General features: G+C 38.2%; 4 protein-coding genes and 1 pseudogene across 4 annotated transcripts; 2 read left to right on the forward strand and 3 right to left on the reverse strand.

Moving 5' to 3' along the window:
* The first annotated feature begins 4,037 nt into the window (after positions 1 to 4,037).
* On the forward strand, positions 4,038 to 6,122 carry LOC137737636 (ribulose-1,5 bisphosphate carboxylase/oxygenase large subunit N-methyltransferase, chloroplastic-like; annotated as a pseudogene).
* On the reverse strand, positions 6,069 to 9,987 carry LOC137737635 (rhamnogalacturonan I rhamnosyltransferase 1-like). Its single transcript, XM_068477176.1, has 8 exons — positions 9,345 to 9,987; positions 8,571 to 8,638; positions 8,403 to 8,491; positions 8,151 to 8,313; positions 7,506 to 7,795; positions 7,108 to 7,312; positions 6,827 to 6,984; positions 6,069 to 6,753 (listed from the first exon to the last, which is right to left on the reverse strand). The coding sequence occupies exons 1-8, from the start codon at positions 9,598 to 9,600 to the stop codon at positions 6,483 to 6,485; spliced, it is 1,500 nt and encodes a 499-aa protein (XP_068333277.1). The 5' UTR covers positions 9,601 to 9,987; the 3' UTR covers positions 6,069 to 6,482.
* Positions 9,988 to 13,950: 3,963 nt separating this feature from the next.
* Positions 13,951 to 15,650, forward strand: LOC137737047 (transmembrane emp24 domain-containing protein p24delta9-like). Its single transcript, XM_068476397.1, is given in 5 exon segments — positions 13,951 to 13,995; positions 13,997 to 14,353; positions 14,464 to 14,673; positions 15,193 to 15,269; positions 15,365 to 15,650. Coding segments are annotated over 5 exon segments (834 nt in total). The 3' UTR covers positions 15,510 to 15,650.
* Positions 15,525 to 19,131, reverse strand: LOC137737045 (serine/threonine-protein kinase VIK-like). The gene is made up of 11 exons (XM_068476396.1): positions 18,742 to 19,131; positions 18,541 to 18,615; positions 18,314 to 18,430; positions 17,719 to 17,813; positions 17,378 to 17,498; positions 17,171 to 17,250; positions 17,012 to 17,071; positions 16,686 to 16,807; positions 16,493 to 16,578; positions 16,271 to 16,386; positions 15,525 to 15,781 (listed from the first exon to the last, which is right to left on the reverse strand). Exons 1-11 carry the CDS (start codon positions 19,039 to 19,041, stop codon positions 15,652 to 15,654), a joined length of 1,302 nt encoding a protein of 433 aa, XP_068332497.1. The 5' UTR covers positions 19,042 to 19,131; the 3' UTR covers positions 15,525 to 15,651.
* Positions 19,132 to 22,166: 3,035 nt separating this feature from the next.
* On the reverse strand, positions 22,167 to 24,291 carry LOC137738062 (uncharacterized). The gene is made up of 5 exons (XM_068477664.1): positions 23,755 to 24,291; positions 23,097 to 23,196; positions 22,845 to 22,965; positions 22,594 to 22,689; positions 22,167 to 22,473 (listed from the first exon to the last, which is right to left on the reverse strand). The coding sequence occupies exons 1-5, from the start codon at positions 24,149 to 24,151 to the stop codon at positions 22,339 to 22,341; spliced, it is 849 nt and encodes a 282-aa protein (XP_068333765.1). The 5' UTR covers positions 24,152 to 24,291; the 3' UTR covers positions 22,167 to 22,338.
* Between the last annotated feature and the right edge of the window lie 651 nt (positions 24,292 to 24,942).

Consider the following 24,942-nt stretch of genomic DNA (forward strand, 5'->3'; position numbering starts at 1 on the left):
TCTACATACATACCTATATATATATATATATGTGTGTGTGTGTGTGTGTGTGTGTGTGTGTGTGTGTGAGCTCTGAGTGAGTCAAGCGCACGCGAGAAGCTTCTGAGTCCATTTGGGCAGGCTTGATATGATTGATGAGAAGAGGAGACGAGCTCTGTGCTAAAAAATAGAAAGTAAAGGACAAATGGGCCCCAAAACAACGTATGTTTCGCGTTTTTTCTCCAGTACTCGTATCGGAAGCAGTCGCAGTTGACGAGCAGTTGACGAGCTACTTATTTTCGTACAAAGAGCTTTTTACCTTTTTCTTAATTAGTTTCCACTCTCTAAAGCTCGTTCTTGGACAGAATTAATTAATACTAATTAATACTCAATACTTGTATTTACCTTATTTATATGTGATTAACGTAGTTTTACTAAGGCCTAATTGAAAGTATTCATTTATTAATCATCATAAGATTGTATTTTGCGAATATTCAATCAAGTAGAAGATCTTTTAGTTCTATTCATAACATTAAATAAATGAACGATTCATTATGTAAATATTACTTGATATAAAATTATCTATTTGTTTTATACATGGATTATGTATAATTTAACTATTTTTTGCAAAAATAATTTCTAAAAAGTCGGTTTTAAAGAAAATGAACAGTTATTATAGTAAGTTTGTATGCTAAAACCATGTGACTACGTTAATTGCAACTTATTGAAGATGAGGTACTCCCATGATATTTCAGTGATGGGATGCCCTCGAGTCCTAACCAAGTGGTACACCATTTTTTCCAACTTATATTATTACCAAGGATATACGTTTCTCATTAACCAGAGCCAGATTGGAAGAATATAAAGTAATACTGTTATTACCAAGTGGTACACCATTTTTTCCAACTTATATTATTACCAAGGATATACGGTTCTCATTTTTTCCAACTTATATTATTTACATGCAACTAAATACCAAAATGACAGTATTACAAACTAATTACATGACGACATCTTGTTTTGCCTCTTCTCGCCTTTCACTTTCATGTTTTCAACAAACCAATTTCTTGGTGAGCAACGCAAGACCCAACTGTCCATATTATAATCGTAACCCTACTACTTTGGCTTAAGGCAAATATAATAGTTGATGATTTAATTTAATCATAAGTTGAATAATCTTCTTAGCAAGAAAGTCGTACAGGTGAATCGTATTTAACCATGACTGCTACATAGTCAAAGTACCCAAGAAATAGTACATAAAAAATCTTAGGGTAAAGTACAAAAAACTACCTCAATTATTGGTGTCACGACACTTTCATACCTTATCTTTTAAAATTGACAATGTCCTACCTCATCTTTAGAATTTGTGTCAATGTTATACCTTCCGTTAGCTTGACCGTGTATTTCTCAGTTAAATGATGACGTGGCTTGATCCGAGACCCATTTTTTATTAAAAACAAAAAAAATTATTTAATACTATTTAAATATTAAAATAATAAAAAAACGTACATAAAAAAATTAAAAAATAAACCTCCCTTTTGTCCCTCCCTCCTCTCTCTCTTCCCCATCTTCCTGCAACCCCAGAAAGAAGGAGGAAGAAGAAGAAGAAGAAGAAGAAGAGGAAAAGAAAAAAAAAAAAACCCCAAACCAAACCCAATTCGTCCCCCCACCACAGACCCAACCTCCTGCAACCCAGAAAGAAAGAGGAGGAGTAAGAAGAAGAAAAAAAAAAAAAAAAAAACAACCCCAACCCAATCCGAAGGAAGAAGAAGAAGAAAAAAGAAGAAGAGGAAGAAGAAGAAGAAGGAAAAAAAGAAAAAAAGAAAAAAAGGGAAATCAACTGCTTTAATTGATTTATGAATTCAACTGCTTTAATTGATTTGTGAGGGGTTTCTTCTAGCATAATCTAAGAGTATTCATTTATTTCAAATATTTGATTTTCCTTTTGTCAATTTACGCATATAAATACATTTAAAAATGCATTCTACACACACGTGAGCGCGTTCATCAAGGCTAGTGATTAATTAATTAAATATATTTCTGATGAATTTAAATCTGTTCATCGTACATCATGCGGTCAGTTTTCATCAGGTACTGTTTATATTCAATTTTAAATAAAAAAAAATTTACAATGATTTCTGACCATACGATGTATGATAATTATGAGCAATTAATTATCTCATGCTGACTCCGCTACTTACAAGACGAAAGAACAGAAAGATAAAGTGTTTAGAAGAAGGTTGATGTTTTGAAACTTGAATACGTGAGAAATAAGAAACATGGGTAATTAGTTATCTGCATATTTTTGGAATTTTTTTTTATGTATTTTTTTTTCTATTAATTTTTGTGGTTGCTAATGAGATGCCTGAGGCTCCTGATGAGTCGTTGAAGGCCGAGTCGAGGATGTGGCGCTGGTGGTGGAAAGTCAAATGGCAGAATGGGTGTTTGGAGAAAATTAAATTTATAAAAAAGGAAAAGAAGTGTATTTTAATAAATTATTTTGGATGTCACATAATACTATAATCTAGTGGTATTCCTTTTAAAAGTCTTAGCAATAATGAGGCTTAACTTACTCCTCAACCATCTTAATGTATATAATATCGTTTGTTCAAAATAAACAACAAATTATTTTAGTTATCCAAAAAAATGCGTGAGAGAAAATTAGGTGTGAAAAAATCAAAAGTGTCTAAAAACGAAACTTGGGTGTTCATGATAAAACCACTCAAATTCTTTTTGCTGTGTGGATTGACCAAAATCTACTAGAAGCAAAGCATTTATAAGAGCGTGTGAAGAAAAATGGATGGTAGAAGAAGTCGTCCGAGTATTGAAACAATGTAGAGCCCATTTCTTAGTGATTACCCACCCACAACCCACAAACCCATTTCCTAAAGTGGTTATCCCCTTCTTGCTAAACCCATTTTCATCTTAAACCATTTTGGATATAGTTCCTAATTTACGATCAAATTCAGAGATTTTTATTTTATTTATCTATGGGAAAATAATCTGAATAGGCCATGTTTCAATTTGACAACTACAAAATAAAACGAAATTTGAAGGATCAAGTGCCAAAACACATGTAAATTTGGGTCTAGACCCAACATGAGCAGGGCGAAGCTACAGAAGGTCAAGGAGGGGCGGCCGCCCCTCCCTTCGTTGGAAATGAAGCCCAAGAGCGAGTACCCGCCCCTCCTCTCTCAAAAAAAGAAGCCTTGTTTTTTGTTGCAGTTGCGCAGACACTGTGCGCGCAGTGGCGAGCCACAGAGACGCAAAGAGGTGTGGATGCACTTCTGGTCATTGAAACTCGACCCTAAGAGTGATAAGCCGCCTCTTTGGACGTCTGATTCCTCTGAACCTACACTGAAACACACTGCCCCCACCAACTCGCATGACCAACACTACACCGTAGCTAACACGGCCACAATCATTCACAAACGGATCACCTGGTAGGGCACATCTAAAATTGGCTAAATGCATTCATATTCATATTTGGATGAGGATTTTCTAAGTTCCATAGGAATGATGCCAAGTTATTAGGGAAAGTACCACAAAATATGAACGACATTATAACTTGTTTATATTGACAAATTATGAACGACATTAATATTATTTACTATCTTAAATGATGTGGTTATCGATACTTTTTGGAAGCTTTTACCTTCTAAAATTCAGCCCCTCCCTCCGGGAAAATTTCTGGCTTCGCCATTGAACATGACTACGATAAAGCGTTTTATTTAGAAAATCAAACACATTTTTTTCTCCCTACGCACACACCTTTTCGTTATATTCTTTATTTCTTTATTAATTTATTCAATTTAAAATCATTAGAGAAAAAAATGTGTACAGAAATTAATTACCTAAAATTCTAGTTTTTTTCTTTTTTAATTCTTGAAGTGGCAAAATGTCACATTTGTAATTTTTCTTCGGTCATACGTAAAACCGTTAGCATTGGATTAACAGTTGGTGGCGCATCCAAATATCCTATCCGCATGCACAATCTATAAAATCCACACTGCAAATATCTAGAGAGAGAGAGAGAGAGAGAGTTAGAGAGAGAAACAATGGACACTCTCTTCACTCTTATCTTCTTCATCCTCCACTTTCCTCTTCCCCACTCCAAGAACAAAGCTTTCACTAACAAAAAACTCCAACCCATCTCAGGAATCCCGTCCGCCTTGCGGTGACCGCTCTTTCCTCCCCACTGCATGCAATGCGACCCGTCGCTCCCTCCTCCGGTTCAAACCTTCTGGCAGTGGCTCCGGGACGAAGGCGTGGTCTCCAGCAAGTACCTTGCCGCAAAGCCTGCTTTGGTCCCCTAAGGCATGGGGCTCGTCGCCCACCGTGACATTTCCAAAAACGAGGTCGTTTTGGAGGTACCCAAGAGGCTCTGGATAAACCCAGAGACCGTCTCGGCCTCCGAGGTCGGAAGTGTCTGCAGTGGGTTGAAGCAGTGGGTGTCGGTTGCTCTGTTTCTGATCAGAGAGAAAAGCAGAGACGACTCCAAGTGGCGGACTTACCTTGACATCCTTCCCGAGTCGACCAACTCGACTGTGTCCTGGTGGGTTTTGGGTGTTGTAGTAATTTTGTTTGATGGAAATTTCGGTTTTTAATGAGTTTGCGGATTCGATTGTGGGGGTTGATAAAGAATTTGTCTTTGATGGGTTTCAGTTCAGGTCAGAAGAGGGGCTTGATGAGCTTCAAGGTTAGCCACTCACTACAACTGCAATTCATTCATTTCGGCGTGTCTGGCAGTGCTTTTAGCTATAAATATTCTAAATGTAATTTCAAGAAAACAAAAGCGCTTCTAATAATATTTGGCAGTGTTTTTAGGTAGAAAAACACATGCAATTAGTATGTTAGAAAATCACACCCGGAAGTGCTTCCTGGTGGGAAAAGCACTTTAAAAGTGCTTTCTAAAAGTAAAATGACAGTAAGTTTTATCAAACATGTTGATTGTTGCAACTTTTTGAATCTTTGGTCGGATATTGATTGAACTGAGATTTGCAGGAACCCAACTTTCGAGCACAACAATGAGTGTAAAGGAGTACGTGCGGACTGAGTTTCTAAAACTGGAACAAGAAACCATCCTCCCTAACAAGCAGCCTTTTCCTTCTCCCATCACAATGGACGACTTCTTCTGGGCGTTCGGAATACTCAGATCGAGGGCATTCTCCCGCCTCCGCGGTCAGAATCTTGTTTTGATCCCTCTTGCAGACTTTGTAAGTTCTTGAATTCCCAATGCAAACAGCTCGATCTTCGAATATTATGATTCTTGCTCGTTTCCTTGGATATCAAGTAACGCATTCTTTTGTTAGATCAACCACAGTTCCAGCATAACCACAGAAGAACATGCATATGACGTCAAAGGAGCAGCAGGTCTTTTCTATTGGGATTATCTGTTTTCGCTACGGAGCCCCGCTGCTGTCAAGGCGGGCGTGCAGGCGAAGTTTTCCCAATACGATATAAACAAGAGCAATGCTGAGTTTGCCTTGGACTTCGGAATCATAGATTCCAACACTAATGGCAGTGGATTTACCTTAACGCTGGAAATTTCCGAACCAGACCGATTTTATGAGGACAAGCTGGACATTGCTGAGAAAAATGGTTTGGGAGAAACTGCATACTTCGACATATTTTTGGAGAGCTCGCTTCCACCTGCATTGATTCCATATCTGCGGCTGGTAGCTCTTGGAGGGACCGACGCCTTCCTCTTGGAATCTATATTCAGGAACGATATCTGGGACCACCTTCAACTGCCGGTGAGCCCTGCCAATGAAGAGCTCATATGCAGAGTAGTTCAAGATGCCTGCAAATCCGCTCTTTCCGGCTATCCCACCACCATCGAAGAGGTGTTCTGCCTTCTTTGATATATCTGCATGCTTTAATATATCTGTAACAACTGAATTACAAATCTTTCATTGCAGGATGATAAGTTGATAAGTTGAAAGAATCAAAACTGGATCCGAGGCTTGAGATTGCTGTTGGAATAAGGCAAGGGGAGAAGAAGGTGCTGCAGCATATTGATGGGATTTTCAAGGACACAGAATCAGAACTACCTCAACCGGAATACTACCAGGAAAGGCGGCTCAAGGATCTCGGCCTCTGCGGGGAGCTTGAAGACACAAGTCTTCTGGGAACCCAAGTAGGGAAAATTCATGTCACTGAGGGATAAGTCATAAATTAGCAGTAGTTTCATCAATGGACAAACGTTTCCATCTATATTCCTGTAAATTATAATTCATATAGAACCGAACACCGCTGAATTCGTGTCAATTTGTGAAATACATGAGAAAACGAAAGAAACATATGGACAAATTGAAAGATTAAAAACGAATGAATACATCTTTAGACGCCCGAATTGGGAACTTGAATCCTTTTTATGCCGCTTCCTACAAAACTCTCATGTGTGTGTACATGCTTCCCTAATATGAACAGCCACACGGATTTGTTGACCCCTCTTTAAGACAATTCTGTGGAAGGTTGATTCCAGATTTGGTCGCTTGCAGTCATCCGATTTCGCTTGAGTTTCCAGGGCTAAAGTCGTCACAATTCGTTTCCTCGCAGAGGCACTCATGAGGATTTGCGTAGAAATAATCTTCCTCCTTTGGCCTGTCTGCAATGACTCTGCGTCGAGTTGGTTGTCCCATTCTTTTCTCATGAACGGAACGTACAGCGTCCGAAAACTGATTCCACGAATGTGTCCCATTCAGATGCAAGTCCAATAATTCTACAAGTCTTTTCCTGTCGAGCAAGATGCTTTTTTTAAACCCAAGGTACCTGCATGAAATATAATTAGGAAGTGTGTATTTATAGTACACAACCCTGCACCGACTTGTGAATATTTGCATACCTTCGGTGACCTTCAACAAGTTTCGCCATATTCCCATCATATGTAGGAACAAAAGTACTACTAGCAACCGAAACTATAAAATCGAGAGCTGCCATTTGAGATGAATGATTCTGAAACTGCCACAACTCCTCCGGAGCAAGAAGTGTTTCCTTCTTAACCTAAAACGGACAAGCAAAAAGACCCAAGTGTTTAAACAACCATTCAGTGCAACAACTAATATCAGAAGTCCCAAACGCACAATAGTAAAAAGACATGATACATAATTTAGAAGACCAACTCACAATCCGTGGAAATGCAGCTCGTAGCGGACCAAGTCTCCTTTCACTACCATAAATCTCACCAGCTGCTATATAGATTTGTGTGTCCTTACTAAACCCCAAGGCTTGCAATATTAATGCACTCTCCTCGGGTGTTAGAGGACACAAACCTTGAGATCTCTTCTCTTCAGACATTATCTCTTTCTCTCTCCACCAAGGATATGCATATCTGAATGAAACATACACCAATATATATTGCATGTAAGGAAAGCTCAATATATTTTTATGGGAACAATAATGCTTAAAGCATGTCTCTTTTATCAAGCAAACTATAATAAGTAATACTGATGAAGGTTGTTTGTTGGCTGAATTTCAAAGGAACATTCCACAAAACTAATAGTCAAGTTTTGAACACGACAAACCTCAATTGTTTGAGCTCGTTAGCTTCTTCTTCAGTGCAGCCATGAGTACAACCCGAGAAAGCCAACATGTCCATTTCGTACCTTAGATGCAAAGCTACAAAAGGTCCCCTTTCTTTAAGTATATGAACCAATTTGTACCCTAAAGCCTCAATCTCGGGAGTGAATTTCAGTGCTTGGAAATTAACACGACACCTAAGTTTCTGAAGATCAAGAGGTATCCAATTGTTTGCCAAACGTGCATCTGTTCTGTTAAAGTGCAACACTTTATGCTTGCTAACAAGCGGCAATATCTGCATAATGGATTCAAGGCACTGAATCAGGATGATTACTGAAAAATTGAAACTTCTGCATACGGAATCAAATGCATTCAATCAGGAAGCAGAGAGAATAGATAAACTCAATGAAACCCAATAAACGAAAACATTAAATCAGTTTTATCACACAACAATTTGGAATATGTTTTAGTTGCATCTCTACGTTATGCACAAGTGAGTGCATGTTATCCAAAGGATGACAAATAGTTAACAAAACAAGGTATCACCAATTTAGTAGTTAAAAGACGAAGATTCTATAGAAAGTTGTTAACTTCATACAAAAGTCAGATACTTTGTTGGCCAAAATAAACTGGGAAGAGAGTACACAAACCTGTTCAAGATAGTATTTTTCATTTGACCAACTAATAGGAGGCATCTCAAGCGGTTTATGTCCATATTTTCTACTAAACATTTTTGGAAGTCGTCTGACAATTCGGACTTCATCTCGCAGTGAATCAATGAAATGTCTTAGATCAAAGATATCCTCAAAATTACTGCAATAGAAATACCAATAGTTGAAATTAATAAGCTGAAGCGAATCAGTTTTTTAAGTCACAGTTTCATTCAGACCAAGGACTGTTACCTAGGATCAGCCCAGAAAGATGTCTTATCGAGCTCTGGAACAACCAACGTAAGATTTAAAAGCCGGGCAACAGTGACCATGTCACAAATCTGAAATGCAGAAGCTTCGGTCAATAGCTAGACATAGGATAAAGTAATAAAGAAAGGTAAAGAAGAAAACAGCACAAACCGCAGCACGCATTTGATTCAAGCCCCCATTGCAGGAAACTCTAAGAAAACCGTTACTTGTATAATTTCCTGCAAAACTCAGGTCATTAGGCATACATATCCATATTGTATTACCGAGTTCATATTCATATATCCCCGTTATTATAATATTTCAAGATAACATTAAAAAAAATCGCAGTGTAATACTTAGAATCACACAACCTATTTAACAATTTCATCAAAACCTTGAAATAACGAACTTCTCACAAAAGCAGATTTCAAATTCACTATAAAAAGAGTTCCAAAACTATAGTTGTTGTCGGCATTCTTTGATGAGTCATTCTAACAGCCACACTCACCCCATAAAAGGTTCCGAGTCTGCAGTGAGCCGGGAAAAATTAGACAACAACCTATATGGCTATATGAGCACGTATACCTTAAATTCTCCACCAACAACTAAAAACAACCAACTCCCTTCTCTTAACCTCAAATGATCCACACTTATAAACAAACAAACCCGCCAAAGCTGCCAAATCGGTTTGTATCCCTCAATCGAATATCAATTTTCATAGCCTAAACTCTGAGTTCATGAACTAAAGTCCAAATTCATGCATAAGATAATCATAACAAAAGCCGGTAACATTTACACAACTTAATTGAAGTAGAGCACTAATCTCAAATTACCAACTCCAACAATCACATTCATGCTCAATACAAGTAACACCAGCAAAATTATCTGCACCATCCAACAACTTACAGTAAAAGAAAAAGCTTTCGTTTTAATCTAAAAACTCACTGGCGGGGAGAAGAGGCGGCGGCGATGGGACCGCCGGAAGTGGAACCTGCGTGATTTCGGATATCCGATGGGTTATATTCGAGAGCAAATGCGGATGCCATAGCTCCCCAACCGCCACTAACTGAACCAAACACGTCCACAGGAACAAGCTCGAACACACCCGAATGAACCACACCTGCAACCGTGTCCGCCCAATCACCGGCGCCGGAATCTTCTCGCACCGCACCTGTAAACCGCCCTCAGATCTAACCTCCATTCCTCTTTCACACACCACATCGCCGCTTCATCGATCGTTTCCGAAATTCCCAAAACCCCCTAATTCAAATTCAGCTCACGAAATCCCCAATTTCAATCCAGCATTGCCGAATCAAACACACTTGGGAGCCCTCAAAGCCCAGATTTTGAAACGGGAAAAAGTTCAAAACTTTGTGTGAAGAATCGGCGCGGAGAGGCTGGAGGTTGAAATTTCACGAGTTAAATGCATAACCCAATTAAAAATCTCAACGACCCAATGCAACCGCAAGGCAATTTTCGATTTTCCCCTTGCTTCCTCCTTTTTCCGGGAAAATCTTGTGATTTCTCAGCGACGTGCTATGAACTTTTTTTTTTTTTTTAATTAAAAATAAAAGGAATGAAGAAGAAAATCAAGGAATTTTTGGGTGGTTAGATTCTGCTCTCGTTCTATGCTTATATAAGTTGCAAATATTCACACCAGTTTTTTGCTTTTTACAGTTTTACTCGTCTGATAAGTGCTGTCAATATTTTTTTGTTAGGCTTATAAAAGTAGTCAGTTAATTTGCACTGCAAGTAGAAAACCAAGATCCACCTTTTATTAGCTGATTCTCGTTCTTCTAAATCTAGAAATAAGATACAAATTATATATTATTATAGCGGTGCTATCCGCATACTTTTTTTTTTACTTCTACACACTCTTTTTAATTTTCGGTTATCGGAATTGAACAAGATCAAATGATAGAAATTACATTAAGTATGTGAAAGGTAAAACTGAGTGTGAATAACACCACACACACAAAATATTTCCTACGTAACATAATGATACATTAGGATGAAGAGAATACTAAGGGAACTCTCTAAAAAAATGAGATTTTTCATGAATTTTCCATCACTTCACATTGTAACGTCAATTTTTGTATCTATTATAAAAAAAATTGTATTAAAAACATAAGTTGACAAAAAATCTATAAAAAATCCTACTTTTGAGAGAATGTCCTTAGCGTTTCTTTTAGGATGAATCCAAACCATGTACCAACTATGCTATATGTTATATAGTATGAAGTCCAAATTATCATAAAAAAATAAAAAAATTCCAAAGCTAATGTATGAAATGGTGGAGTTTAAAATGCATGCATGTCTTTTTCGATACATAAAGTCAACCTCCAACTAATTAAGAAATAAAACAGAATAATTGTATTCATTTTAATTTTTAAATTGATGAATTCAAGGTATAGGAGTCTAGGATTCTTCAAAACCAAGATGTTCTAAGATACTAAGATCCCTTTGCCGATCAACGAAGCCTCCGAGGATATGAAGAGTTTTATGGACCATTTTTCTTTGCTTAGGGAGTTCATATTTACTTTTGCTTTCCAATTTTTTATTTTATTTTTTTATTGTTCAACTTGTAACCAGTCCATCAAACATTTTACTTTGTAGTGTTTCTAAAGGATGGTAACAAAATTCGAAATTGAAATCTCTTTGGATTTTATTAAAAAGAGTATATGTATATATTAATTTTTATGGATCATTCATGTATGATAGTTTACGCAATATTCAAATCATTGATGTATATTATAGGAGATGGATCCATAACATAATTTTTTTTTTAAGAAGACTTTGGATACGGTCCCTAACTATGAATATTCTTTGACTGAAACCTTGTTGATTTTCAATTTTTGATCCAAGTCCTTGAAATTAATGTGATAATTTATTTATATATACGTTACTATATTTTTTAAATTAAAAATTAAAATTTATAGTTGTTTATATTAATGAGATTTTAAATAAAAAACCATAATTTGTGGGATTAAAAATATTAAAATATAAATATACTATTGTGTGTGTGTGTGTGTCTATATATATATATATATATATATATATATATAAACATTGGTACATTCATCAAAATTAATAACAAAATGATTGTATCAAAACACGGGTACATTCTTCAAAATCGCAAAAAAAAAGAAAAAAAAAGATATTAGGGTTAATAAAATTAGTAAATTTCTTTGATTAAACTTAACATGGATATAATCTCAAATCAAAGAAAAAAGAATGTACCCATATAAGTTTAAAAATGGATTCGAAAAAAAATTGAATAGATTATATATATATATATATATAAGGGTACATTTTACATATAACAAATTGGTATATTTAAGAACGAGTACATTTTAAGATTAAAATTTTGAAAAAAATTACATGAATGGTACATATAATTAGCATGGGTACATTTAGCAAAATTAAAAAAAGGTACAAATAAATAAAAAAATATGGGTACAAATACAAGAAAAAACTTTATAAAATATGGGCACAAAAAGAAATTAATATATGGGTACAAATTAAAACTGAAAACAAAATTGGTACAAATTAAAAAAGGGTTGCAAATTAAAAATGGGTACAAACTAAAACTAAAAATATATGAAAAAAATTTTAACCATAAATATAAATATACTAATTGTAACATTTTTAACATTAAATGAATATATTTTGAAATAAAAAATATTTAATTGTTGAAATAATTAATGATGCTATTAATATCTAGGACCTTGATCAAAAAATGGAAATGAATAAGGTTTTAATCAAAGGAGTAACAAAAGGAAGAATGTGAACCTAATTTCTCCTTTTTTTTTATATAACTTTTGACATTTTTTTTTTTTGGGGCACACTTCAGAATGTATTTTAATGATCTGAATCGTACAACATTCATAGATTATCCTTACAAAAAAATTAGACAAATCCAAAATCATAAAGACATTCCTCTTTAGTGAAAAAAATGGACGAATATGATTTTACAAAGAACACCAAATTCTTAATCCAACCGTCACATGGTTTCAGATACCATTAAGACATTCATTTGTAGTGAAGAAAATGGACCAATACGGTTCTACAAAGAAACACTAAACTCTTAAACTAACAGTCGTATGATTTCAAATTTAGGTACTTTTTGGTATAAATGATCTTTGAAAGATACCTAAATCATAGACAATCCAAATCATTAAAACATATTACGAAGTGAGTTTCACAATAACGTATATAAAAAGAATGGTGTGACAAATCTGTCCTTTATTATAGATAGAAAAGTGTTGCGACACTTTAGTATTTCGAGTAATAAACGCTAAAATTACTTGTGTTGCATGGAATTGTATATATAGTACGTGTACGCACAAAACACATGCAACCCTTGATAAGAAGTATGAACCATTGACAAATCAACTGGTTTTAGGTTTCCAATTTTTGGCTATTTTTTTCAGGAATTCAATTCCCTTTCTTTCAAGTAAAGTCGTTTTGCCTCATTACCCCAAAAAAAAAAAAAAAAAGGGTCTGCTTGCCTCATAAGTTTTCGAAAGAGTGATGTCGGCAAGCGGGCAAAAAGCAGTGTCAAGCAACAGCAATTATATTTGTGTGCGTGGAACGTAAGTGAAGGCCAAAAATGTAAAAATGGTTGAGGATGCTTATGATGATTTGGGGAATATATGGTATAGGGATGCTTACAAAGGAGATGCTATTGTGTTATAAGTTTTAACTTTTTATATGACAGTGCATGATGAGTTTTGAAATATTTTTATAATCAGTAATGGAGTTAGAATTTTCAAATAAGAGGGTCATGATTTCAACCTAATAATTTTTATTGGACTATTTCGTCAAACTCCTGATAGGAACATGTCGGTTCTTGTAAAATTTGTCGAAGGCGATACAAACATATGTCAACAATTACAATGATACGTAGATTCTTGTCAAGGATGGCTACAGGAAATTGTAGAGTAATGTTGAAGACTCCAAAGACTCTAAGTGAGGCATTTTATCAAGCATTTGATGTGCATAATAAAGACAACTAATAACTCTATACTGACTCCATCACTGTCTACAATTATCTTGTTGCATGAAAGTCCTTCTCGTCGCCGGCTAATGCTAAATTGATCGGTTCTACGAGAGTATCAGCCTGCATACTAATTGCTAAAGCTTTGTTTGTACGTTTTGGGCCTCCACTTGCAGCCCATGTGAGTTTTAGGTTGAAGTTGGGCCTAAATTTGAGTTTGTTCAAATTCCAAATCGGCCCAAAAAATTTATTACGACCCAAGAAAAACAGTAGTATTGTCCTAGTCCAACACGGAAAGGAATCCTCTCTTCTTCCTAATCTACCAAGTTCGGAGATCGGGATCATTAAATTTAATCTAACGGCTAAAGTTATTATTATTTTTACAGTAAACCTATGTTTGTAGCGTTTGATCAAATTTCAACTGTCCAGATCTCCGAATTTGAGGGTTTAGGAGAAAGGAATTCGGAGATAATCCTTTTCCGTCCAACACAGCAACCTTTTCAGTTACGTGCTTCAACGAATGATGAACAAATACGTGTCTAAAAAGCTGACATGGCCTGGCCTAAATCTAAGCAGGCCTAAAGAGCCCAAGCTGTAAAAATCAACACAAACCAAAGATTCCAGATTTTCCGAGTCCGACTCACTTCCGAAGAGAACGAAGAAAAAACCCCTTTCCTCTCGATTTCTCTCCGAGTCATCCGAGTCGCAGCGTTTTTTTTCCCACGCGAGTCGTCACTCAGTCACAGCAATGGTCGGATTGCGTCTTCTACTTGCTACCGTGATCGCAGGGTTTTTATTGTCTACATCCGAATGTCTGCGGTTCGAGCTGCAATCGGGTCACACGAAATGTATCGTGGAAGATATAAAATCCAGCGCCATGACCGTCGGAAAATACAGCGTCGTCAACCCCAACGAAGGCCAGCCCATGCCCAATTCTCACAAATTGACCGTCCGGGTACGCTTAATTTCTCCAAATTTTTCTACCCAAAAGTTGAATTTGAAGTCTTTTTATTTATTCATCGATATAATTATTGGATTTAATTGTATTTGTATATATATGTATAGGTGACGTCGCACTACGGAAATAGCTATCACTTTTCGGAGCTGGTGGAATCGGGGCAGTTTGCGTTTGTGGCGGCGGAGGCGGGAGATTACATGGCGTGCTTCTGGGCGCCGGTTTTCAAGCCCGAGACGACGTTGACCATCGAATTCGATTGGAAAACCGGCGTCGCCGCCAAAGACTGGTCCAATGTCGCCAAGAAAGGCACCGTTGACGTAAGTATTTTCCTACCCTTTATATTTTCAGCTAAATTTAGCTTGTTTTTTATTACGATATTGCTAAGAAATTCAGCTTCAATACCGTTAACTTTGTAGTAATTTTGTTTAATTTCTAACTAAAACTGAATTCTTGTAGCAAATTATTTATAGCAAAACTATCTTAGTGCTCGTAGATTTGGTTTCGTTGGATGTTGATAACTAGGGAGCTTCGAAACAATTCCAATTGATCCATGCCTTACGCAAATGCTTGATAACTTGCGAATTACGAATCAACACCAATTTTCGTATGTATTTCTTGGATAAGAAATGTTTTCTTGTCATCTGTCGAGGCCATCGATAGTGTGGAGTCTTGTGTGCACGCAAGATCCGACAATGTAACATTGATAGATGTATCGGAAGAATTCACGCAGGCTACATTGTCTTCGCCGAAGGTTCTTATATTGGTTAGGGTAATGCAAATGTTTTCAGTTGTGAATATATTGAGACAAATGTTTTGTCTATCTTCTTATGTACCAGGTCATGGAATTGGAGCTTAGAAAGTTGTTTGATACGGTTACTTCCATTCACGAGGAGATGTTCTATCTCCGCGAAAGGTAAGCAACTGTTCTTTGTTCGATGAGTATTTTCGTTTGGAACAGATGTCAATCGTTTGTTCATTTATATGTTGTCTGCTCAATGCGTGTTTCAGGGAAGGAGAGATGCAGGATCTTAACAGAGCGACAAACTCGAAAATGGCCTGGCTGAGCCTTCTTTCGCTTATTGTTTGCTTATCAGTCGCGGGTTTGCAAGTGTGGCACCTGAAGACATTTTTCGAGAAGAAGAAGGTTATATAAAATGTTTCGGGAGAGGAGTTCTATAGTCCCGTCGTTTACTGCTTATTTTGTAAAATAGCTTACAACATGAGAATTTTCTATTGAATCTGAAACAGAATAGTAGAACGCTAGTCACAACGAACACTCGCGCAAGCTTTCAAATTTATGCATTAAATATGTGCCAGTGATGTTCGGCTTGTACAACTTTTTCCTTTACCTTCTCAAGCTTTTTGATAATCTCCAAGAAAGAAGGCCTTTGGTTCACGTCAGCAGACCAACACTGCTCTATTAACCTGTAAAACAATCGACGGAAAGAAATAAGCAACCGAACGCCACTCACTCCTGTTGAACGTATGGACATGGTTTTGGATTGGCTTTTTAGCTAAAATGGTCCTTCAGATTGGCAAAACACCTCATTTTGGTATGTGAGATTTAAAATCAATAGAATTGGTCATTGAGATTTGTTCATCGTCAATCATTTTGGTCCTTCCACAATAAATCTCCATTAATTGAGGATATTTTTGTCAAATCAACCCTTCTCCTTGAACTGGTAGTTTTTCCAATCTAATGAAGATTTTTCAGAAATGACCAAAATGATTGATGGTAAATAATATCAGGACAACTTACATGGATTTTAAATCTCAATGACCAGAGTGAAGAGTTATAACAATTTCAAGACCATTTTGACCAAAAAAACCTTTTTAATTTATTAGCAATGCAAGTGGAAGAGCACGAATGAAGGGAACATTTTGGTTGACGGAAAAATTACAGAACTGACTTACTCCTTCAGTTCAGGGGTGTGCCCTTTTCCATGAAACGAAGGCCTGTGTCCTTTCGCCACATATTTGGCTGCTTCATAAGCCTCGTAATCCGAAAGTGGTTGTTTCCCTTCAAGCATCTGCATCCGTTCAGAGTGTTATAAATCAGGACTGGAATTGAACAATTTGACATCTTTTCCTTCAAGGGTGAATCTGAATTTGATATCTAGCAGAAACCAACATTACCTCGTACAGTATCATTGCGAAAGAGAACACGTCAACCTTCCTATCATATCTCTGGTGCTTAAAAACTTCGGGAGCCATATAGCGGTCTTTTGTTTGTTCCGATGCAAAACACAAAGAACAAGTTTTATGACAATAATTAATTTTATTCAGTAGTAGCTTCGACTCAATGTTAAACATTTCAGAAGACACTCACAAGTTCCAGTTTCGCCAGTCATTTTGTATACATCGTGAGAATCCTGAACCTTGACAAGCTTGCTTAATCCAAAATCTGCGATTTTTAAATGGTCGGCATTGGAATTGACTAAGAGAACATTCCTGAAATAAACAAACAAAATTCAGAAGCACAAATAGGAAACATTGCGAGCAAGGCACATTTTCCCGGTGATGGAAACAGACTAAAGAAATAGAAATGGAAACTCGTAAAATTGTACAAATCCAGAGTTTCTTTCATCATGTGCAGATGCATCATCTAGGGCATTGTATTAGTTAAAGACATTCTAGCATATAAAATCAACTTACCTTGGTTTTAGGTCTCGGTGAACTATAACATTTGGCTCGTTGTGAAGATACGCCATGCCTCTGGCCATGTTGAAATTTAGGAACATTAGGAACCTCTTTCACCTCCAAAAGGGTTGCTTAAACTAAGGCAATAAGTTGATTGAAGTTTTATTGAAGTACCTGGCAATATCCAAAGCAAAGTTAATTGCTGTTGTAGGACTAAGTGCACCCTTTTCCTTGAGGTACTGATGAAGATCACCCTAAACCATAACACAACACATTAAGTAAGAAGCAGCGTCTTTGCACGACACATCTTAAAAACTACTGTCAAGAATCCTGCGGAGAGAATAAAAATTCCAAACATAATTCAAATATGGAGAAGTATACCCCTCTTAAATACTCCGTTATTAACATAAGGGGCTTCTTCTCAGTGACAGCTCCAAGAAATTGGACTATATTAGGGTGATGAAACTTCACTAGCAAATCAACCTCATGCCGGAAGTCTTGGCTGTATCAGGAAAGCAATGAGCAAGTCAGAAATCTACAACCTTTTAATATAACGGAACTGTGGGTAAAGAAAATATGCTGATTGTGATTTCAATATTAAGCATAGCATTAAGGTCACCTCCCAGGCTCCTGAAAAACTTGATATATGCATAAATTGTTCCACAGCAACTAAGTTGCAAATATTTTTTTCTCTCGCAAATAAAAATTTAGATGGAACTTACATCACCATTCTATCACCAGAAAGAGATGAACGAATTCGCTTGACAGCTACTTGGGTTCCACGCCAATGCGCTTTTAAAATCTCACCAAACGATCCCTGAAAGCAACACCCTCCAAGGTGAGGCCTATCTTGCGGAATGCAAATGATTATAGAAATACAGAAAGATCTAGCGTGGTGACAACAAAACCATGAGCAGACCACAACTACTTCAACTTGAAAAACAAAAGATAAATCCTAAAGATCATCTGCATAAAAGAGCAAGTAACCACATTCGCGAAAATAGAGTTCAACCTTGGGGGAAATCTTAGCTCAAAGGAACCTACTATTCGAAGCCTGCGAATATTGAGCAGTAACTACAGATTATAGTGGGTTGGGGCTAAATATACAGCATAACGACTCGATGTAACATTATGAACTAATTAAAACAACGGAAAATCTTAAAAACCACAGATGTGAAAATCCAAGCAACAAGATTTACATAGCAGTGCAAAGCAAAACCGAAAACGAAACCAGAAATTCATAGCAGTGCAGTGCAAAGCAACAAGATTTCATTGCAAGTTGGCCACTAAAACTCGTAAATGATAAGAAATTCAGACCTTCCCAATGGTAAGTGAGTTGGTGAAGTCGAGCTCGGACGGTTCAATCTCCCAATCACGCTTGCTGGGAAGAGGGGGTGGCACGGGCTTCGGTTCGAAATGGCTCCCGTTGTGGCCCTGCAGTACCAGAAACACTCGAAATAAGAGCATCAGAGGCAATCAAACCAAACAAAATCGAAAGAACTTCACTCCATGAAATAAATTATGGCTATGGAATTTGGACTTACATAAGACAAGCCACCGTTCGATTTCAGTAGCTCAATCATCGTCTGCTTCTTAGCTCCTTCTGCATCAGCCAGAGGCTGCCGTCAAGATTAACATAATTAAGACCCGATTTACACATATAATCGTAATTACACACAAAAAGCATTGCGTTTAATTACTTATTTAAGTAATTAAACAACTAACAGAAGATTGGGAACAAGTACGGTGTTCTTCCAGCGATCTTGGGCGTTGACATCGGCGCCATACTCAATAAGGCAGTTGGCGACGTCGATCCAGCCGTGGAGCGAGGCGGCGTGGAGCGGAGTGCGGTTGTCGTAGTCGTGGGCGTGGACGAGAGAGCTATCCTCCTCGAGGAGCTTGCGGACGGCGACGCCGTCGTTGTTGTGGGCGTGCCAGAGCATCAGGGAGGTGCTGGCTCGGGCCTTCTCCTTCTCCTTCCGCTTGTCCTTGTCGGCCGTCGAAGCACTACCTCCGCCGGACGAGTCGGAAGCGTCGGAGCTCATCAGTGATCGGAGTTTGGTCCACCAATGTGAACGCTGTTGCTTTGACAATATGGTGCAACTTGTGCGCTAATGTGTTTTTGTGTCATCCTTTCTATTTATTGAGATCTAAACAAGCAAGTAAAGAAGATAAAAAAGACAAAGTGACTTTGGCTTTATGGCGTACTTTTCAACGGAATCGCATTCCTTTCTCGCTTTGTCGTAGCTTTTGGAGTTGCGTTGGTGTGCCCCCAGTTGAATCACTTTGAATAATACCCAAAACTGTTCGTTTATGGTACATAGATGTTTGTGTTTATGATCCGAACAATTTATATTATAAATCATTCTATAAATATTATGTTTGTAAAAAATGAATTAAAATTAAGATCGTTTAGTCATCGAATTGTATAAGAACAAATGGAAGAAAATGATAAAAAAACATTACGATATGTCTTTCTATTTGTAACAGGTGATTGACTTAACGGCCTTGTTTTAATTCGTTTTTATAAAAATGATTTTTAAAGAGTAATTTATAATATTCTGATTCTGATTATAAGCACAAAGATTTGTGAATAAAACACGAAAAATTTTGAGAACGAATTCCTGCTAATCTTGAAATAGTTAAGCATTACTCAAGGATGTTAATGCTAATATTTGCTGTGACATCCCGTCCCGGAAATATCGAAACGCACGTGTGAAATGACTAAATTACTCCTAGTTCGTTCTTTGACATTATTGGTTGTTTTGTGTGTTGTGGCATGTGCTGGGCCACACACACACACATTCACACTTCCTGTCTCTCTCTGTCTCTTTTCCCTGTCTGTCTCTCTCTCCCCCGAGCTCCCATTTCCACTGTAAACGTACGGACAAACACCAAACTCACCCAAACCATCACAGATCGAGGAAACCAAGGACACCATTGAACTCGTGAGGTCGAGGCGAGCACAGCCATACCATTTTCAGGTGAGAAATCCTTCGTTTTCACGTCGATTCGAAGTGGTCCGACTTGGGTACTATTCATGCAAGATTAATCTAGTATGTTTTTGGGTTTTTGAAGCTCATAGGTGTCTTAGTGAGGTCCCAAGGAGCCTCGGAGTGCTTCATTGGACGAATTTGGACGTCGGGATCGTCCTGCTCGAAGTTGGCCGGTTTTGGTTGTTTGCTCAGGTAAGATCGCGTAAGTTTTAACCCTTAAAACTTGTTGGGACGTGTTCTACTAGTTTAGGGCTTCATTTGGGTGTTAAAATCTTGAAAAACGGTTGAGAAATGAGCGAGAAAACCCAAGTTGCAGGTTTTCCCAGTTTTCCGGTGACCGGAGTCCGGCGAGGGTAGGCCGGAGAAGAAACAGGAATATTCCGTTAAGTTTAACGGAATATTCCTAACGGCAGTAACGGTATCCGGTTAAGTTTAACGGAATATTCCGGAATTTTAACGGAATATTCCTGACGGCGTCAATTGACACCGTCAGTGTGCATGGCACGTGGCCGCGCGTGGGGGCGCGTAGGTCCGTGCCTATTTTGGCGCGTGGGGGCGCGTGAGAGGTCCAAAAATTATTTTAAAAATATGGTTGTGATCCTGAGGTTGTGTAGAGCACGTTGGTATATTCATTTGTCCATTTTGAGCAATGTATGAGAAGTTATTACGAGAAGTTGGTTATGTGCTTTAAAGTTAACGTTTTTATAGCTATTTCGCATATAGGTGACACGTACCCCGAGGACGAACGTGCACACGCGAGGCAGGGGGGCTACGACCCTTCCACATACCAGTGAGTGGGCTTTTGTTTTCCGTATATACCTATATACATTTATATTCCCAGAAATTGTTTAAAAAGGGTTATTTATGTTATGCCATGCACTTTATTATTATCGTCTATGCATCATCATACATTAGTAGTGGCATACATTTATATATATATATATTCGTATGCATATTGGGTGCTGTGGACGCACAGGTAAGTGCCAGGTAAGTGGTATTCATATTTACATTCAGCAGTAGTTTGAGATGCTTAGAGAGCTCATAACCTGCACCCCCGGTGTTAGTGCTCCCGCCCAGAGTAGGGCACAGTCCTTCACGTGATGTTCACCTCCCGCACCACACGCTCAGCTTGGATCCAAGTTAGGTGCACAGTCCTGTCGTACAGACCACATTAGGTGGTTCCGACACGTAGGTGACCCGCGATTATTCGCACAGCCTTCACGTGATCGTAGCACTAGAGCGTATATATATGTTACACCCAGGCCTGTCGTTCAGACCACTTAGGTGGTTCCGACTCGTGGGCAGGTTCAGTTATTGAGTTTGAGATTGGAGCTCTATATGCAGCCGTACAGGTCACGTTAGGTGACTCCGGTTGCCAGATGTTATGTTATTGATATGATTCATACCTGAGCACATACATTTCATTATGAGGTTTCGACATGGCATATCTTGAGCATGATTGGCATACCCTTGAGCATGGTTGGCATATCTATACATACGTATATATGTTATTTTCTGGGAAGTATACAGGTTTTACGGCGAGGGGTTAGATTATATTTTGCTAAATGGTTTTCAAAGAACTTTGTTTTTGCCCACTCACGCTTTTGTTTTGCGCCCCTCCAGGTTCTAGTTGATTAGCAGTTTCGGTGGTTTTCCCAGAGGATTCTCCCGGCTTTTCTGACAGATACTCACCAGCGTAGGGTCGCCTTTGGGTGTACTTATGTCGCAACTTTCTTTTGGACTGCTGTAGACCTGCTCTGAAATTGTCTTTCACTTACGCTAGCACTTGTTTAGTACTTTGTATGCTAGTTTTTAATTATTCGTACTTTTATATTATTACTTTATTGGCTTCCGCACGTGCACATGGCTACGTCACCTTGGTGTGACGGCCAGCACTCTTCGGTCCGGGTGTGTCATTTGCCAATTTGGGATTGTATTCATTTCATTCAATAAATATCGCCGCCAAATTAATAGATGCCATAATTTGACAGCGGCATAGTTTATATCATGAAGCGGGTATAGTTTAAAAAAATTAATTTATGTGTGAATTCGCTATATGATAGCGTAACAATCGCGTTCACATCCAAAACTTTTGGAACTTGGGGAGACTTGTTTGCACATGGGAATTTTCTTAGGCAAATGCATCTCAATTTTGAATTTGGACCTTACGGCAGCCGCCATCAAAATTAGAAAAAATCATTGTATCCACATGTTACACATGCATATTATGACATCCAAGTTACATATGACCGGCACATACAAGAATTCAATATGTGACACGCTACCGAGACGACAAGAATGATTTCTTTTACAAATATACAGTTTCAAGAAGGAATCGAATACTCTTTACGCGTTTTGCTCGTCTTCAAGCGAGCGCCTTCGAGCCCGAAGGTTGAGCTCCAGGCTTTGAGGCAGAGGAGGGCTTATTCCGCGACGGAATAGAACTGCAAAAGCTCGCATTTTCTGGCAGACGTCGAATACCTAATTTATAACACCATACAATTGTTGTTACACTTCAGTAAAAAGTGCATCCATCGTCGTTGAATTACAATTTTGCGATGCTAAAGAAGCCAAATTTAAAGACGGCTCTATATTTCTTACCGATGAGGCCTCTATTTCTGCAACACCTTCACAACCTTTACCTCCTCCTTGCAACAAGTCACAGTACCTTACAGCTTCGTTCTCATCCTCGAAAACCTACAAACGCCATTGGAATTTGCGAAACATATGCAACCGTAGATACAGTAAGACGAGATTTATGAATCCCTACGAAATGAGAACTTCACGCTGACACCAACAACTCAAGGCATTAATTAACTCAATTGGCAAGAAGAAGAGAGACAAATACTTACAAGCACTCCATCCCTAATATCCTCCACAAGCATCTGGAACTTTGTCTCGTTCCTAGGCTGTTTCGCTTGGTTCCACTTCCCTCCTTTCGAAAACAATTTCCCAAGCTCCGTTTCAACTTCACTGTCACATATACCCCATGAACATTTCACCACACCGAGTGACTTATTGAAGCCACAAGTAACAAGAATTAAAGCCTACTGAAGAGAAAAGGAACACAGACACACACAGGAGAGAGAGCTGAGGAAGGAGACCTGCGATTTCTTCGGGTTTTCATGGTGCACAACTGGTTTTCCCTTTGCGTTAATACATACACAGGCTTGGAACTTCCTCTCCAGGGGTTGGCCTCCAATACTGAACCAAGATTTGTGTACGGAGAGATTAAATCACATTCATCCGACAGGCAATTAATGTGATGGTGAGAAAATTGCACCATAACACTCGGGGTGCTACAGTGCCAGTATCTTAAACCAATTATGCACTACGATATTATCCCAAAGCCAACCATGCACGTGAGTTTTTGCAACTCTTTCATTTGCACGTGTACTCAATAGTTGACAAACGATAGGATAATCTATACTAAACCACACAAACAGGAATTGAACACGAGACCTCGGGTACATGTGCGAATGCTCTTAAAACCGAGCTAAAAGCCACTGCACATGTGAATACATTAGGAAATAAGAAAGTATAGCTCATGTCATGTGTGAATCCAGTAAAGTTTCTACATATTTAACATTAATTCAAGCAAATTGAATCATGAATTTCAAAGGAAATGACAAAAAATAAAATAAATTGCCATTAATTGTTAATTAATTTATTAATCACTCGTTAAAAGAACAGATACTCGCAAAAATCTCTATTCTCAAACGACTTAATAAAAGCAGGAGCAGCTTTGAACTGAATTCGTACCATCGTAGCTGCCGGAATCGAAGGTCTGATGGAGGTGGCGGCGCATGTCGTAAGCACGAGACGACACGCGTTTCACGAACTCGTCGGAGGAAGAGGGGATATTACCATCGAGGTGAAGCGCTCTCTCCACCTGCTTACTTCCGTCGTCATCGCCGTCGTCCTCCTCCTCCTGCGCAGCTCCACCGCCACCGCCGGACCGGCACACGAGCCTCCTTCTAGAATAGGGAGGGCACGGTACACCGAATACAGAGGAGGAGGAGGAGGAGGATAATCGGCAGAGACTTCGATTGTGTAAGCTGCCGAGCGAAGAAGAAGAAAGAGGCATCCGGCAGCGCCGCGGAGAGAGAGGGTTGGTGACTACGGAGGGCGACACTTTTACCGATGAGAGTGAATCCATGGATGCTTGTGTTAAGCTGTGAATTAATTGAAAATAAAAATGGGTGCAAAATTGCAATTACGTTTGGGTCTCTCTGGGTTGGTCCGGTTCGGTGGGTGGTAGGCGGAGCTTAGAAGTTAGAAGGTGGGACAAGAAAAGGAAGGAAGGTTTGGGTTGTGATTCTGAATGAATCCGTGGTGCTGGTTGGTCCACAAGACTTGGGTCCCTGCATGAAACAGGACTACGTTTGCGCCCGGAACACTACTTTGCTACTATTCCTACTCACGATCAATTGACAGATCTTCGTGATTATAAATTAAGTAATATTCGGTAGATTAAATGTGTAACTATGATCATTTTCATTAACTTCGTTATTATTTTGTTAAAATAAATTATTTTGGAATGACCAGTGCTACAATTGGGGTATCTCAACTTATTAAAACGTGTAACTATGATTATTTTCGTCAACTTCGTCAGAATTTTGTCAAAATGAGTTATGTTGGAAGAACCATTGCTACAATTAGGTTACAGTTGAGGGATCATTTCTCCAATTAGGTTGAAGTTGAGGGACCAATGATAATGAATTTTTAGTTGAGGGACCATTGCTCCGATTAAATTAAGGTTAATAGACCATTGTTATAATTTACCCTAATTATAATTGATTTTTACCATAGATGATTTTGGTAGAGTGATTTATAATATGACTGATCCTAATTATAAACACATAATTATGTAAATCGGGAAAGAAAAAATTATGTGAGTTGACCGTGGAAGTATGCAACTACGTACCTAAACGAAAATCAAGATCGTTT

This window comes from Pyrus communis, chromosome 6, assembly GCF_963583255.1.
Source record: "Pyrus communis chromosome 6, drPyrComm1.1, whole genome shotgun sequence".
NCBI classification, from domain to species: Eukaryota; Viridiplantae; Streptophyta; class Magnoliopsida; order Rosales; family Rosaceae; genus Pyrus; species Pyrus communis.

Excerpts from the sequence above, each read along its gene's own strand:
- LOC137737045 (XM_068476396.1), bottom strand. The coding sequence starts at position 19,041 with ATGAGCTCCGACGCTTCCGACTCGTCCGGCGGAGGTAGTGCTTCGACG. Across the intron at positions 17,072-17,170 it reads TTTGCTTTGGATATTGCCAG|AGGCATGGCGTATCTTCACA; the intron begins GTACTTCAATAA and ends CAACATGGCCAG. Across the intron at positions 16,808-17,011 it reads CACCGAGACCTAAAACCAAG|GAATGTTCTCTTAGTCAATT; the intron begins GTAAGTTGATTT and ends TGTTTATTTCAG.
- LOC137738062 (XM_068477664.1), bottom strand. The coding sequence starts at position 24,151 with ATGGATTCACTCTCATCGGTAAAAGTGTCGCCCTCCGTAGTCACCAAC. Across the intron at positions 23,197-23,754 it reads CGATTCCGGCAGCTACGATG|TATTGGAGGCCAACCCCTGG; the intron begins GTACGAATTCAG and ends ATCTTGGTTCAG. Across the intron at positions 22,690-22,844 it reads ATATTAGGGATGGAGTGCTT|GTTTTCGAGGATGAGAACGA; the intron begins GTAAGTATTTGT and ends TGGCGTTTGTAG.
- LOC137737635 (XM_068477176.1), bottom strand. The coding sequence starts at position 9,600 with ATGGAGGTTAGATCTGAGGGCGGTTTACAGGTGCGGTGCGAGAAGATT. Across the intron at positions 8,314-8,402 it reads TCTTTCTGGGCTGATCCTAG|TAATTTTGAGGATATCTTTG; the intron begins GTAACAGTCCTT and ends TTTCTATTGCAG. Across the intron at positions 6,985-7,107 it reads GAGCTGCATTTCCACGGATT|GTTAAGAAGGAAACACTTCT; the intron begins GTGAGTTGGTCT and ends TGTCCGTTTTAG.